General features: G+C 45.8%; 1 protein-coding gene across 1 annotated transcript in view; it reads left to right on the forward strand.

Moving 5' to 3' along the window:
- Positions 1 to 1065: 1065 nt before the first annotated feature.
- ADAM10 (ADAM metallopeptidase domain 10) overlaps positions 1066 to 16346 on the forward strand; it is a 230493-nt gene continuing 215212 nt past the window's right edge. The window contains exon 1 of the mRNA XM_069765914.1: positions 1066 to 1255. Within this exon, the coding sequence (XP_069622015.1) occupies positions 1204 to 1255 (52 nt within the window). The 5' untranslated portion in view covers positions 1066 to 1203. The remainder of the gene's footprint in view (positions 1256 to 16346) is intronic.

Here is a 16346-nt window from a genome sequence, read left to right on the forward strand (position 1 = left end):
CCCCTCCCTGCGGGAAGCTTCCCTGTACCGCCGGCACATCGCGATCATCTTTGATCGCGGTGTGCCGGGGGTTAATGTGCCGGGTGCGGTCCGTGACCGCTCCTGGCACATAGTGCCGGATGTCAGCTGCGATAGGCAGCTGACACCCGGCCGCGATCGGCGGCGCTCCCCCCGTGAGCGCCGCCGATCGCGCTGGACGTACTATCCCGTCCATGGTCATAGGGGCCCACCCCACATGGACGGGATAGTACGTCCGATGTCAGAAAGGGGTTAAAGCTACGTTCACATTCGCGTCTTTGGACGCAGCGTCGTGGACGCAACGCATGAAAGACGCATGTGAAACGCAGGCTTTTTTGACGCAGGTGTTCCTTTTTTTTATATATATATATATAGGGTCTTTTCAGTGTCTTGACACCGTCTATACACTTTAATTAAAGAACGCATGCGTCGTACAACGCACAACAACGCAAGTACTTGCGTCTTCTGCGTTGCCAATACACTTCAATGGGGTTTTTGACGCATCGATGACGCAAATGCGACGCAAGCGTTTTTTGAAAAATTTTGGACGCAGAAAAAATGCAACATGTTGCGTTTGTTGCGCCGTGGCAGGTGCGTCGAAACGATGCATGCGTCGCGAAACGCACCAAAACGCATGACAACGCATGCCCATGCGTCCTCAATGTTAAAGATAGGGACGCATGACGCATGTGTTGTTTTGCGGCGACGACGCTGCGTCCAAAGACGCGAATGTGGACGTACCCTAAGAACTGTGTGAAAAACACTGGTGTCCATAAACCAAGCCAGAGAGAACAAGTCTGTAAACACGGCCGCGTGAAGCAGGCACTCGGTGCAGAGCCGGCAGAGTCGGGCACACAGACATGCCCCTCACGCCATGGGATATTTCCTATTACACATCGCCTATGAAGAACAGGCGGTGTCACTGACGGCTGTGCCCGCTCTGCCTCAGAAGGGGTTAACAGGAACAGAGCATTATTTGTCAGGCGCTCTGTGGAAGAGGGCGTGGCCGGGGAGTGACGTCAGAGGGAGGCAGTGCAGCCTGTTTCCCTCCCCTCGTCGGATAGCGCTGGTCGGGACACCGGGAGCTTCCGCTTTCCCCTGGAGCCTGAAGGGGAGAAAGCGCCAAGCAGCGGAGTGTCGCGGCTGCGGACGGGGTCCATGTGTGATTGCTGACACCCGGGGGTCATGGCTATCCTGAGGCTTGTGTTCCTGCTCTCCTGGGCGGCTAGTTCGGGAGGTGAGATGGGAGGGGGACGACGGGGCCGCTCCACTGTTATTGCAGCCCAGCTATCCCAGGAGGGGGCAGGGAGGGAGGCCGTATACAAATGCACCATGTGCCTTCATGGCCGGTGACAGCCCCCTCCCTGGAGCAATCCTCCCCCACCCAGACATTAGTTTACCAAGTGCAGCTGGGCACATGGCCAGTGTGGCACTGCCTGCCCGTCATTGTGGTGGGTAACCTGGCACTGCCTGCCCGTCATTGTGGTGGGTAACCTGGCACTGCCTGCCCGTCATTGTGGTGGGTAACCTGGCACTGCCTGCCCGTCATTGTGGTGGGTGACCTGGCACTGCCTGCCCGTCATTGTGGTGGTTGACCTGGCACTACATGGCGGACATTGTGGTGGTTAACCTGGCACTACATGGCGGGCATTGTGGAGGGTAACCTGGCACTACATGGCGGGTATTGTGGTGGGTAACCTGGCACTGCCTGGCGTGCATTGTGGTGGGTAGCCTGGCACTGCCTCGCGGGCATTGTGGTGGGTAGCCTGGCACTGCCTGGCGGTCAGTGTGGTGGGTAGCCTGGCGTGCATTGTGGTGGGTAGCCTGGCACTGCCTCGCGGGCATTGTGGTGGGTAGCCTGGCACTGCCTGGCGGTCAGTGTGGTGGGTAGCCTGGCGTGCATTGTGGTGGGTAGCCTGGCACTGCCTAGCGGGCATTGTGGTGGGTAGCCTTGCACAGCCTGGCGGTCAGTGTGGTGAGTAGCCTGGCGGAGAGTGTGGTGCCCCAGTTAGGCTGCTGTTTACATCCTTGGCTGCACGGCTGTCTATGTATGATCGCCCAGTGCCCGCTCTCCTGACCATTGTTCTCCTCTTTGTCATCACTGCGCTGCTGGCACATGGCATTGCCCCTCATCTGGGCAGGGGGGCTCCTGTGAGCTGCTGCTCCCTGTCTTGTTCCTTGCCCCTGGCTTGTTTTCGGGGTGCCTGTAGGGCTGGATGTTGCCTGCGGAGGGTATGGGCTGGTGATCTCCATTGTGGCGTCTGCCTTGGCTTCATGCTCTGTGTCAGGAGAGGACAAGCTGCTCCCGTGTAGGAGAGAATTGCTGCAGACTTCCCAGCACCCACCTCTGTAGGCGGCTGTGGGGGAGAATAAGGAAAGATGGAGGGTGTTAGGCGTTACAAGACCTGGAGACTGTGGATCTGCTGGATTTGTTGTCATTTCTGCCTGATATTTTCCTTCCTCCCCTTTCCACTTAGTCACAAGCTAGTGGCATAACCCTTTGTATTCCCTTCTGCATCCATTATTGGTACGAAGATGGTCATGTGTGTCCTCACAGAAGGATGGCTGAATGCTGTCCGCCACTTCGTGTAGAAATGAATGGGGATAAATACTGCTGCTGTAGACTTTGTGCTGGTTCCTAGGGTTAATGTGCCCGCTACGTTCGGATAAGTCTCATCCTGTAGCCTCCTCTCTGCAGTCCTCCACATTGTGCTGGTGTAATGATGTCACATTTGGGGATTATATGGGAGATGGTCAATTACTTCGCGACTTGCGTGCAGTGTGTGGCCTCACAGTGGGACCACCCATAAGGAGACTTGCTTTGTTTCGGGGCTCGGTGACACACCTTTACTCTTGTCAGAGGCGACGGATGCTTCCTGTTCTTGATCTGATTGTTATTTTTTTTTTTCTAGTAAGTAGTTTTACTTCTAGGAAGTGACTCCCTCCAATGTAATCTCCATTAGCGGAAGAAGCCTGGACAGAAGCAGTTTTGAACCATAAATTGAATTATTGAGACCTGTCCGCTACCATTTTCAGCACAGTCGAGCGAGGTCTCGGATATTCTTCATGGTTGGAGTAGTCCTTCGCCTCGGATTTGCAGGCACAGACTTTCCAGGGGAAATTTGATCACATTGTTGCGAATAGTGTCGCGTTGCTTTGAAGTTCTGAGGCTTGTTGTGTAGGCGTCCCGAGACTATTAATAATGATCGATAGGGATTTGTAGCCATTCCAAGAAATATTCTACTGCTGCAATCTTGTTTCCATAGGCTGATTATTTTGGGGCCCTAAACTTGGATATACAACAAGTGGATCATTATTGAATAACCTGTCAGCAATGTTAACGTGCTTTATTTTTTAATAAATGCAGCCTTCGTTGGCTTTCTGTACCCATTGCACTGCTATTTGGTGGTCCGACATGTCTGGTGGTCCCTGCTTGGTGTGGACTTTGTTTTTCATCACATGAATTGTGGGAGAGCAGCGTCATGTTGTTGTGGTGCACATTCATTCCACAGAGCAGAAAATTACCATACTCATGAAAAAATGAAAAGTCAAAATGTGCCTTTTTTGTTTAAAGCTAAGTTGCTTTTTAAAGTACGGGCATATAGAATGTGGTGCTAGTTTTAACAGGTGGATAACCCCTTTAAAGGGAACCTGTCACCCCCCTCAGGCGCTTGAAACTAAAAGAGCCACCTTGTACAGCAGTAATGCTGCATTCTAATAAGGTGGCTCTTTTAGTTATTGGTGCTGTAACTGCAGAAATAATCCATTTTGTAATTTGTCCGAAATACCTGTCTTCAGTCCTGGAGGCAGGCCTTTCACCCCCTGCTGCAGACGCCACGCAGCCGTCACTCAAGTCTTCTTGGCGCCGGGCGCCGCCTCCCCAGCTCTGTTTGTTTTGAAATCTGTCGGCGCCTGCGCTCTTTTGTCTTGCCTGGGGAAGGCGCAGTGAGCGCTGCCCGTCTGTCCTCATATGCAGTCTCGCTGACTGCGCCTGTGCGGCCGCCCTGCTTGTGAATCGCAGCCCCGCAGTGTCTTATGATTTATTCACACTGCGGGGCTGGGATTCCTGGGCATGCACACTGCGTGTCTAAGCCACTCACCCAGGTCGCAGTGCGCATGCTTAGGAATCCCAGCCCCGCAGTGTGAATAAATCATAAGACACTGCGGGGCTGCGATTCAGAAGCAGGGCGGCCGCACAGGCGCAGTCAGCAAGACTGCATATGAGGACAGACGGGCAGCGCTCACTGCACCTGCCCCAGGCATGACAGAAGAGCGCAGGCGCCGGGGAGGACGCTCACAGAGATTCCTGGCTTTACCAGTAATGTTAGCAGCCATTGTAGCTGCTCCGTGCGATTTATTCTATGTTTGCTGGGACATTAATGCAATAGGCCATATGGGCAAATGTGTAATAGATACTAATAGACGCCATAATTATCTTGAATCTTTTTTGGCCTGTATTGCTATTATAATCGCTTTGCTGTGGGCATCCTATTCTTGACATGTGCGAGTGGGTGTATCCCCCTCTCCTTCCTATTGTCATCTGTATCTGGTCTTGCTAATAAAATTGAATGTTTATTATGTAAATTACTTTGGAAGTTTTGTCGTTGTTTGTTCTTCATTATATAGCATTCTGTAATGCTGTAGATAAGCCCCCGATGTAACCTGAAAGAGGAGAAAAAGACGTTGGATTATACTCACCCAGGGGCGGTCCGGTCAAATGGGTGTCTCAGGTCCACTCTGGCGCCTCCTATCTTCATTCCATGACGTCCTCTTTTGGTCTTCACGCCGCGGCTCCGGCGCAGGCGTACTTTGTCTGCCCTGTTGAGGGCAGAGCAAAGTACTGCAGTGCGCAGGTGCTGGGCCTCTCTGACATTTCTGGCGCCTGCACACTGCAGTACTTTGCTCTGCCCTCAACAGGGCAGACAAAGTACGCCTGCGTCGGAGCCGCGGCGTGAAGCCCTGAAGAGGATGTCATGGAATGAAGATGGGAGGCGCCGGAGCGGACCTGAGACGCCCATCGGGCAGGACCGCCCCTGGATGAGTATAATCTAACCTCTTTTTCTCCTCTTTCAGGTAACATCGGTGGCTTATCTACAGCATTACAGAATGCTGTAGATAAGCCCCTGATGACGGTGAGCTTACCTCACCATCGATTTTGGGGATGACAGGTTCCCTTTAAGTTCCCATGGTGAGTTTTGATTCTGTGTCTTTGCTGTGTCACCCACAGCATCTTAAAGTTCCAGCAAAGTGGATAGGACTTCTAGAAATCTCATGCTGTCTTCTGTTCTTATGCTGTGTAAACTGACCTGCCGTGCATGTTTGAGTTCTGCAACATGTCAGTTTCTCTTGCTAGTACTATGACTTTTTGAGTGTAATTTTTGACCATGGCATTGAATTACATACATAGGGATAATCTGCAGGTAATTTTTTTTCTTTCTTTTTTTTGCATCGTGTGAACACTGTAAGAACGATTATTATCCACACATTACTGTCAATAAAGTTTTGCCAAATACCAGGAAATAAAACAAAAAACCTGAAAAAAATAAGTAACCTAGTTTATTTGGTGCTGAAAGTCTGCATCATGAGAAACTCATCAAATACTTACGGTGTGAACTGTCTAGAAATGAGCTGTCTGATACCAAATATTTTTTTCATACATGTAAGACTATAGTCACACTGAGGTTTTTTCTTCTGTTTTTGAGTGAATTAATTTCAAAATCCTTCTTATGATCTCTAACCATTCATTTCTTTGGGTAATTCACTATTCTGTCCGCATGACAATTTTTTTTTCTTTCACCCGAAGGTATAGAAAAATTGCTAGTGGGAAAAAAGAAAGTGCACTTGACTTCCTTTAAAGAGGATCCTGACGGAAACCTCTCCAATCTAGCCAGTGTCCAATCAAGACTCTAAAGAATGCTTCGGGAAAAAAAGTCTCTTTCCAAACTTTTCATAACCACTTCAGGAAACTCTTCAATAAAAACTCTCCATAATACTAGTCTCTGGAGGCTTTTTCTTCATGAAAATCCTGTGGGTTTTTGAACCCCTTAAAGGGAAGCTGTCCCCGATATACAGCATTTTAATATGTTATATATATGCCTGCAAGACAAGAAAAGGACCTTTTTAGTATACTCCCTTATGGGGCAGTTGGGTCCTGTGGGCGTCATTGTTTAGGTCCGCCGCCTCCTCTCTTCTTCTCATGCCGTCCTCCTTCTTGCTTCATGTGGATGTCGCGTCCTAAGTCATCCACACATTGTCCCCGACATTGCGCTCATGTGCAGGCGTACTTCTCTCTCCCAGTGTTTTTTTTTATCTTGCTTTTTTTACAAACTGAAAACAAGTCCAGCATGTGAAACATTATCTTCCATTCTAATAAAAGGAACCCAGACGGACCCCCTGCTTCCGTTTAAGTAACTAATGCAATGGATCACTTCCATTTGTATGTTCCTAGAACAGAACAGGTAAATGGACGGTCTGAGTGGACTTGGGAACTGAGCCCAGGTTTCATTCTTTGCCGTTACCTGTAATTGGTGCTTACAGTCCACAGCATGAAAACGTTGGCAGCCAGTGTGGGTGCCATAGGGTGTGGTGAGTATGAGCCTGATAGTGTGTACGTGGTGGCTAATACCCCTTCATTTACCAGCCATGGCCTTCCCTACATGCGGCTAAGCATTCCTGTAAACTTACCTGCATCCAGACTGCAGCAAACTTGAAAGGTGTTCAGTAGTAACAAACTTCAAAGTATGCCCTGGCACTTTGTACATAATAAGCCGAGACCAAAGTAGCTGGATGAAAGCGAAAGGATAAAAAGTGGAAGTGATTGTAAATCTGATGGAATGATGTAGAAACAGAAACTTGGCGTGTAGAGGATAGCTGCGGCACCCGATGGCACGGCGCGCTTTTCTTATCTTCACTAGTATAGGCAGATATATTTTAGTTTGGTGAGAAATTATTTTATTGTGATTTTAGTGAAATAAGTCTTTCTGTAGAAATGTGGCAGACGAGAGGGCATTCAGACTTGCTCTTCCTCTGACTAGGAGCTGATCTGCAGTACTCTGCAGCGGAACGTAAATGGTTAACGGAGTTGCGCAGTTTATCTTGACAATTTTTCACATCCAGCTGCTTTTGGAGGTGATCGTTGGGGTTGTCGAGGGTCAGACCCCCACTGATCTGATATTAATGACCTGTTCTAAGCATAGATTGACATAGTAGTGAAACTCTCCTGTAAAACTAGTGACTTGATCTTCCGTACAGAAGGAAAACGCCCTCCCGCAGATGTGTATTTAATCCCACGTTCAGTATTTGGTCAGTATTTTACATCAGTATTTGTAAGCCAAAACCAGGAGTGGAACTATCGGAGGGAAAGTAGAATAGAAACGCGTGGCCAGTTCTGCATTTATCACCCACTCCTGGTTTTGGCTTAAGGATACTGATGTAAAATACTGACCAAATACTGAACGTGGCCTTAGGGTTCATTCTTGCCGCTTGCTAGTAACCTGCTCTTCGCTGAGTGTCTAACTGGTCTGTAGGAGCCTGAACTCTTAATGGTTGGTTGGGATCAAGTAATTATTTCTCACTGCGAAATGCAAATAAATTTATATAATTTATACAATGTGATTTTCTGGATTTTATTTTTGATGATCTATCTCTCAATGTTAAAATTAACCTACCCTTAAAATTATAGACTGTTCATGTCAGTGGGCCAACCTACAAAATCAGCAAGGGATCAAATACTTATTTCCTTCACTATATGGAATTATAGATCAACTTCTCAACTCATTAGTGGTCACACCACCACCTTCTCTGTGAAAATGAATGGCTACCCTAAAGTAGGGTTTGCCTTAGACCACTACATGAGGGTCCATGGTCCTAGAAGAGGCTTTCTTGTCTCTTCTTCCCATCCGGTGTTCCTCTAGATATAGGTCAGTACAAGAACGTCATGGCACACTTGGGATGAATCAGTTGCCATGTGTAATGTTTTTACTACATTTATTGCCACATGGACCGTTACATAGTATATAGCACGAAGACTACCAAACAGATGTCCTTTCCATACTGGTTGTGGCTTTTGTTTGGCCAAATAATTTTCTGTAAATGTATATTAATGAATAATGTCCATAGAAATGCAATTGTCAGTGGGCCGTTGAGCTATACTATAGATGTTACTACCGTCTAGAATGAGCAAATTTATTTCTTTTTACGTGGAGGTTTCCTGAGAGCCGTAGGAGTTGGATCACATTTATAGCCTAGCTGTAGAGGGCAATAAACGAAGTCTTAATGATGCCTTTGTTTGGGTCCTGTTTCTCCCGAGGAGCCATAAAGGAAGGTGCTTGTATTTAGCGCCTCCTCTAGCCAGCCATCACATGTTTAAGGTAGCATCTCTCAAGCTATTGCTAGTGTACCGTGATTCTCTATATGCAGGAAATGTTTTTTTTTTTTTTGTTGCTGTGCTTTACCGTATAAAATGAATACTTAGAAAATATGGAAAAATCATTGGTGCTCCACGGAGAGCCGATATTCTGATCCCCTCCTACTTATTCTGTAAAATAGCTTCTGACTCATTCTGTATTCTGTTAATTGCATCTTCCAGCCGGGAGGTTACTTATCCTGAGTAGTTACCGTATGTTGTTGTGTTTTTTTTTTTTTATGTCTCTTAACGTGTGGCGTGTAGATCGTAAGGATAGGTGTTTTTTTTTTTAACAAAATAAATATTCTGGCAAAACGGCCTGTGTCATTGTAATGATACATGGATGAAGCTCCTATTGATTGCTTCTGCACACAGTCTTTTAATCTTGTTCAAAGTTGCCAAGTTTTTTCACGTGACTGGTTCAGAAAAGTCAGATTTTTATTTTTTTACTCTATGCAATTTTTAAAGGGTCAGTGTTTTTGGGCTTCTCACAGACCTTTTTTATTTAGATCGTGATGTCTTCCAAGCAGAAACATTGTAAAGAATGGTTGTCACCTCTATTAACCGCTTTGTGTCTTTGGAAACTTGGTGACCAAAAGCCGTTCATATGTAACATCTTTTGAGCGTTTTTAGTGTTCTTTTTCAGGGGGGTTTTAGGGTATGTGCACACGTATCTGTGAGGGCTGCGGATTTTTCCGCAGCGGATTTGATAAATCCGCAGTGCAAAACCGCTGCGGTTTTTCCTGCGGATTTATCGCTGTTTCTATTGCGGATTCCGCTGCGGGTTTACACCTGCAGTTTTCTATTGGAGCAGGTGTAAACCCGCAGCGGAATCCACACAAAGAATTGACATGCTGCGGAATGTAAACCGCTGCGTTTCCGCGTGTTTTTTTTCCGCAGCATGTGCACTGTGGATTTTGTTTCCCATAGGTTTACATTATACTGTAAACGCATGGGAAACCGCTGCGAACCCGCAGCTGCGGATCCGCAGCAAAATCCGCAGCATGTGCACATAACCTTAGAGTGGACACTCCTGAAAAAGATGTCATGTACACATATAAACTTGAAAGCGATATGCATATCTTTATATTTTTATTTTTCAATTATTTCCTTTTTTTTTTTTTTTTTTTTTTTTTTTTTTTGAGGAATATACATCAACATGGAAAAAATTTTAATAACTTGAGCCAATTTTGTTGCTGAAATTCTGTTGATTTACTACACAATTTTGTGGTTTAAGTCCACAGCAGAATTTGACATGCTGCAAGCTTGACATGGCTGTTCCGTCAAATTCTAGTACTTTGGACACTGATTACCCATGTTGATCCATGTTGACATACTGACTATCTCGTGTGAGTCTTTTAAAGGGACTTAACAATTGATCATCCATCCATATTATATCTCTACTAGCTATTGAACCCGTTCTACGCCCGGGTGGCGAGCATTTATATTGGTATATGGTCTCCATCCTGGTATGTGCTGCTCCATCCTGCATCCCCATCCTGTCATGTGTTGCTCCCATCCTGCGCCCCCGTTCTGTCATGTGCTGCTGCCATCCTGCGCCCCTGTTCTGTCATGTGCTGCTCCCATCCTGCTCCCCCGTTCTGTCATGTGCTGCTCCCATCCTGCGCTCCCATCCTGCGCCCCCGTTCTGTCATGTGCTGCTCCCATCCTGCTCCCCCGTTCTGTCATGTGCTGCTCCCATCCTGCGCTCCCATCCTGCGCCCCCGTTCTGTCATGTGCTGCTCCCATCCTGCGCCCCCGTTCTGTCATGTGCTGCTCCCATCCTGCCCCCCGTTCTGTCATGTGCTGCTCCCATCCTGCGCCCCCGTTCTGTCATGTGCTGCTCCCATCCTGCGCCACCGTTCTTTAATTTGCTGCTCCCATCCATATGCCCCATACGCTGCTCCATAAAGGTTTATGGCCCCCATAAAATGCTCCATAGTATATGCCCCCGTACACTGCTCCATAAAGGTTGATGGCTCCCATAAGATGCTCCATAGTGTATGCCCCGTACGCTGTTCCATAAAGGTTTATGGCCCCCATAAGATGCTCCATACTATATGCCCCCGTACACTGCTCCATTATGGTTTATGGCCCCATAAAATGCTCCATACTCTATGCCCCCGTACACTGCTCCATTATGGTTTATGGCCCCATAAAATGCTCCATACTCTATGCCCCCGTACACTGCTCCGTTATGGTTTATGGCCTCATAAGATGCTCCATACTCTGTGCCCCCGTACACTGCTCCATTATGGTTGATGGCCCCCTTAACATGCTCCATTCTATATGCCCCCGTATGCTGCTGCAATATATATAAAAAAAAAAAATAAAAAAAATACCATACTCACCTATAGTCGCTGGGCGCCGAGTGCTGGGGGGCCTGAGCAGGCGGGGACACCGGCCCGCTGTGGGGGTCAGGTGCCGGTATCGCCGCCAGCTCAGGCCCCCCAGCACTTACTATATTCACCTGTCCTCCGTTCCACCGCTGCGCGCCGCTATCTTCCCGGTCCTCTGGTTGTGACTGGTCAGTCAGAGGGCGGTGCCGGCGCGCATTAAGCGCGTCATCGCGCCCTCTGAACTGAAGGTCACAGGCCGGCCGAGGACCGGGAAGATGGTGGCGCGCAGCGGTGGAACGGAGGACAAGTGAATATAGCTCATACTTACCCTCCTGGCGTTCCCTGCTTCTCTGTTGGAGATCGCGGTGTGCGTTCGGTGTTAACGCATACCGCGATCTCCCGGGAGCGTCACTCTGTGAGGCCCAGACTGCGCCGGCGCTTGCGCAGTCTATAAAGGCTTCGGACAGAGTGACGCTCCCAGCGTTATATTATAGATTGGTGCAGATTTTAGCTGAACGATGGTGCCAGTTGTTGGACCCCACCCCCCACATTTTCATATTGGTAATCACCTAATGATAAGTCATCAATTGTTCAATCCCAAGCAATCCGTTTTGATACAGGAAAGAAATATATCTTGGTACCGTGTTAGCCAGTAGATAGAAAAAAATTTAGAATTGAGAGTCCTCTGTGTTTGATACCTTTTTAATGGATACCTTTTAATGGCTAACTGAAAAGATGGTAACAAATTGCAAGCTTTCGAGACTACATAGGTCTCTTCATCACGCAAAGACTAAAACAAATTCTGAAGAATCACATATTTATGCACAACATAGTATAGAAAAAAAAAGGTGCTTCATGTCACCTGGCTTATCCATGTTTTTTTTCCCCCCCTTTTTTTTTTCTTTTAGTCTTTGCCTGATGAAGAAACGTATGTAGTCTCGAAAGCTTGCAATTTGTTACCATCTTTTCAGTTAGCCATTAAAAGGTATTAACCACTGAGGACTCTCAATTCTAAATATTTTTCTAAGCAATCCGTTTAACATTTTTGTAGTCACCCATTTTTAAACCAGCGTCCGATATATGGCTGTACGACAGTTGTGTTTTTTACGGAGTGAACACGTTCGACAGAAGAAAGATTGTGGCTTGTTTTGTTGGACTCCTAGAACAGTGGATTCTGAGATGGAGTCTCTATGGCAGTACAATAGTGAGGCTTCATGTAAAGTTCCCTTCCATGTGCATGAGGCCTTAGTGTAGCACAAATGCCATTGGATGAAATGGTCAGCTACCCGATCAGTCTTTCTCCCTCAGGGTATGTGCACAGTACACACAACAGGTTCTGTTGGACTTGTTTCTTCCAGAGGAGAATAGCTCTGAACATATGCAGTCTCATGGAGCTTGTTAACTTTTTTTTTTCCTTCTATTTTTGTATGGACTGATCGAACATGCCAAGTTTTTCAAAGCAGAAGATACTTCAGGAAACGTTGGTGGGTTGTTTAGATAGTCTTCATAGCGTTAAACATCTGAAGGATGGTAGATCTCTTTTTAACTGATGGGTGTCTCTGGAATACTGAAGCCAATAGAAGACACGCAAAAGACTAAACATATCAACAAGTTGTTTTCTCAAAGAAATACATACTGTATGTTTATTATTTTGGGCATTTTCTGGGCGCTTTCTCAGGTGGGTTTTGACGCAGACCAGCATGGAAAAGACATCATGTGCACATAACCTAAGGAATCTCACGCACTAAATGCGTAGCTTGGCTCCTGGAAACTTCATGGGGTCTTTCAAAGATGTAGCAGCTTTGTTGGCAAACTGTACACCAACTTCTTTATTATTATTATTATTTATTATAGCGCCATTTATTCATGGCGCCTTACATGTGAGGAGGGGTATACATAATAAAAACAGGTACAATAATCTTGAACAATACAAGTCACAACTGGTACAGGAGGAGAGAGGACCCTGCCCGGGAGGGCTCACAATCTACAAGGGATGGGTGAGGATAGAGCTGGTTGTGCAGTGGTTTGGTCGATCGGTGGTTACTGCAGGTTGTAGGCTTGCCGGAAGAGGTAGGTCTTCAGGTTCTTTTTGAAGGTTTCGATGGTTGCTTTATGACCTTGTTGAACTTCAGTTGTGTAATCAGTGGAAATTTCAATATCTGACCAACAATCTGGTTTCCACATCCTTGTACAGATGATATTTTTTTACGCAACCACCTTTAGTATATAAGGAACCAGAGCACTGAATGTTGCAATAAAAAGCTATTTACCGTACATCATATATTATCAGAAATGACATGGGCACTAACCCCCCTATGTTAGGTGATTGTCTGATCCTCCAGAAATGTTTTTTTTTTTCTTTTTCTCTTCTCCTGACTTTTCCTTATCATTTATGCAGGCTTTAAGAGTCTGTTCATGTTAGCATTATGCTCAGTCCGAGCTCCTTCTCGGACTGGCCCACGGGAGAACAGGAGAGTCTTCTGGTGGGCCCCTGTGCACCACCACCCTCTTATTTAAGCAGTACCTGACACGCTTCAGTATGTACAGACAAAAGCAGCTTCCTCTTTAATTATCAATTCCAGATTATTGCTATAGAAATTTGTGAATGAGTTTAGTCCTATTTGCAAGAAGATGAAAATTGGAGCCCCGGAGTTGGTTTTTGGTGGGCCCTTGGCACCCTAGTCTGACCGTGTCCGGGCTTCTCGCGGGTTTGATGTCAGTAATAGTATAGTCTTCATCGTTATTTTTGCATCAGAATTGATAAACCCCATGAGAAATATGGCAGATCTCACAGTCAATGGTATGCTAGCTTCACACTAAGGCTACTTTCACACTTGCGTCGGTGCGGGGCCGTCGCCATGTGTCAGCCTGATGTACCAACGGACGTTGTGAAATAAATGAACAACGGGGGCAGCGGATGCAGTTTTTCAATGCATCCGCTGCCCCATTGTAATGTCTGGGGAGGAGGGGGCGGAGTTCCGGCCGCGCATGTGCGGTCGGAAATGGCAGACACGTCGCACAAAAAAGTTACATAGAACTTTTTTTGTGCCGACGGTCTGCCAAAACACGACGCATCAGTCGCACGGCCATACGTCGCAATGCGTCGCTAATGCAAGTCTAAGGAGAAAAAAATGCATCCTGCGGGCAACTTTGCAGGATGCGTTTTTTTCTCCTAAACGGCGCATTGCGATGTAGGTACTTTGACGGAAGTGTGAAAGTAGCCTTACATGAAGAGTTTCTTTATAAGATGTAACTCCTGTAAGAAACAGATCTGTCCTAAGATGGATATAAAAAGCCTCTTAATGGTTTGGTCTGTGTTTAGTCACCTTTTGTTTTAAAAGGAACCAGTCATGAGATAACTGATGTCCAACCCACGGGCAGCATAAATCGGACATTAGCTGCATGATTACACCCTGGAAAGCGTTGGGATTTCATACATGGCATACTTTACAATGGCTGCCTCCGATTCACCATGACCACCGTTGTTCATGCCGGTATTGATGAAGTGGTGCCTGATTCATGCACTTTGACTGAATTGGACATGCTTTAAAAGTAGCTGTCCCCTCACCACAAATCTTACTTCGGACGGGGACTGTAGTAAGATTTGTGGTGTAAATAAGGTACGTCATAGCTCGTTGGGATTTAGACAAGAGGGCGTTGCCATGCCCAGTTCCATCCCTGTCCATACCATGCCCTGACTAGTTTGCAAGTAGTCAAAGTGTGTTCCACCATATTTCTGGCATAAACCCTTTGATGAATCGGGTCCCTAGTGTCTCGGATGATTAGTCCCTGCTCCCTTTGGCCTACCTGTCTCTCCCTACACTCGGTCACACTGGTAGAGACAGGCTGGTGAGTCTAAGGAGCAAAGCCGAGAGCAGCCATTAGGGATCGGCCTTGGTCTATTCGTCCGAGATACAGTCCCTCTTTCATAGCATTTTTTTCCTATGAAATGAATTATGCTTTGCTTATATAAGCACTATCATATTTTGCAGCGCCTTACATACATCATTATCACTGTCCCCATTGGGGCTCACAATCTATATTCCCTATTAGTATGTCTTTGGAGTGTGGAGTTTGGATACAGGACCCCTAAGCTCCAAGGCTGCAGTCCTGACTCCTGAGCCACCATGCTGCCCGCTACAGTGTTATAAAGTGACACATACACTGCTGCGATATGGCAGCCGGCTTATGGAATCTTATGACCGGTTCATTCTAACAGAAAAATGAAAGCAACATGCTTAATCAAGTGTGAGCCCAGCCTAATCTGTCAGGATTCGTTGAGATCCATTTCAAGATAGACATGCTTTTGGTGGTGTCTCTTGGAGATGGAAGCCCCATGCGTGTGACCAGAGCCCTTTGTGGCAGTTTTGGCTTTTTTTTTTTATACAACCTGTATGGTTAGAAGCATTAACAGATCACCATCTTATGCTATCTAAAATGGAAAGTTGTTAGGTTTATATTCACGTGTTTTAATGGACTTTTACATACAGGTTTTAGTAGTCCTATAAGGCTAAGGTTCTTCTAGAATAATGGGCGAGGTGAATAGTAGCAGTATTTGCATGCTGCATAAATCACACCTAGCTAGTTTGGCATTTGTTGAAGCTTTTCTCCTTTTTTTTCTATGTTCCTTTTCAGGCAGCGCAGCACACTTGGAGATTTATCCATGTGACAAGGCCTATTCTTCCTTCTCGTGACTGATGACTAGTGCTGTCACAGAGCAGCGCCCCTGACACAAAGCAGTGCTACAAAGACGGACAATGCCGCCCTGGCCCATCATCCCATCAGGCCTTCTAGCGTGGGAGGGTCCATGGTTCTTCATAGCTTGCTTTTCACTGTGATGTATAGAGATAAATATACTGTGTATGGAATATATAATAGTCAGCCCGCTAAGAAATGCTTTATGCAGTTACTGATCCTGTAGACTTTGTATTTGTAACTAAATTAAATTGAGATCTATTGTTCTAAACTGGACTTTTTAGTGATTGTACAGAACCACATATTGAACAATGACCCCTTTGATCTCTCTCTCTCTATCTACAGTATGTATGTGTATATATATATATATATATATATATATATATATATATATATATATATATATATATATATATATATATATATACCGGTATATATATATGTGTGTGTATATGTATGTATGTATATATATATATATATATATATATATATATATATATATATATATATATATATAATCTTTTTTTTATTTTTTATTTTTTTCCCGTCTATATGGCCATGTGAGGGCTTGTTTTTTGCGGGACCAGTTGTACTTTTGAACAGCACCATTGGTTTTACCATGTAGTGTACTCAAAAGGGTGGGAAAATTCCAAGTGCGGTTAAATTGCAAAAAAAAGTGCAATTACACAACTGTTTTTTGGATTTTCTTTACTAAGTTCACCAAATGCTAAAACTGACGTGCCATTATGGTTCTCCAGGTTATTACAAGTTTGTAAGATCCCAAACATGTGTAGATTGGATTTTTTCACCACTTAAATAGAAAAACATTTTTTTTTTTTTTTTAAAAGCATCATTTTCCGAGACCCGTAGCATCTCCTTTTTTTTTGTTA

Source organism: Ranitomeya imitator, chromosome 4 (assembly GCF_032444005.1).
Source record: "Ranitomeya imitator isolate aRanImi1 chromosome 4, aRanImi1.pri, whole genome shotgun sequence".
Classification (NCBI taxonomy): Eukaryota; Metazoa; Chordata; class Amphibia; order Anura; family Dendrobatidae; genus Ranitomeya; species Ranitomeya imitator.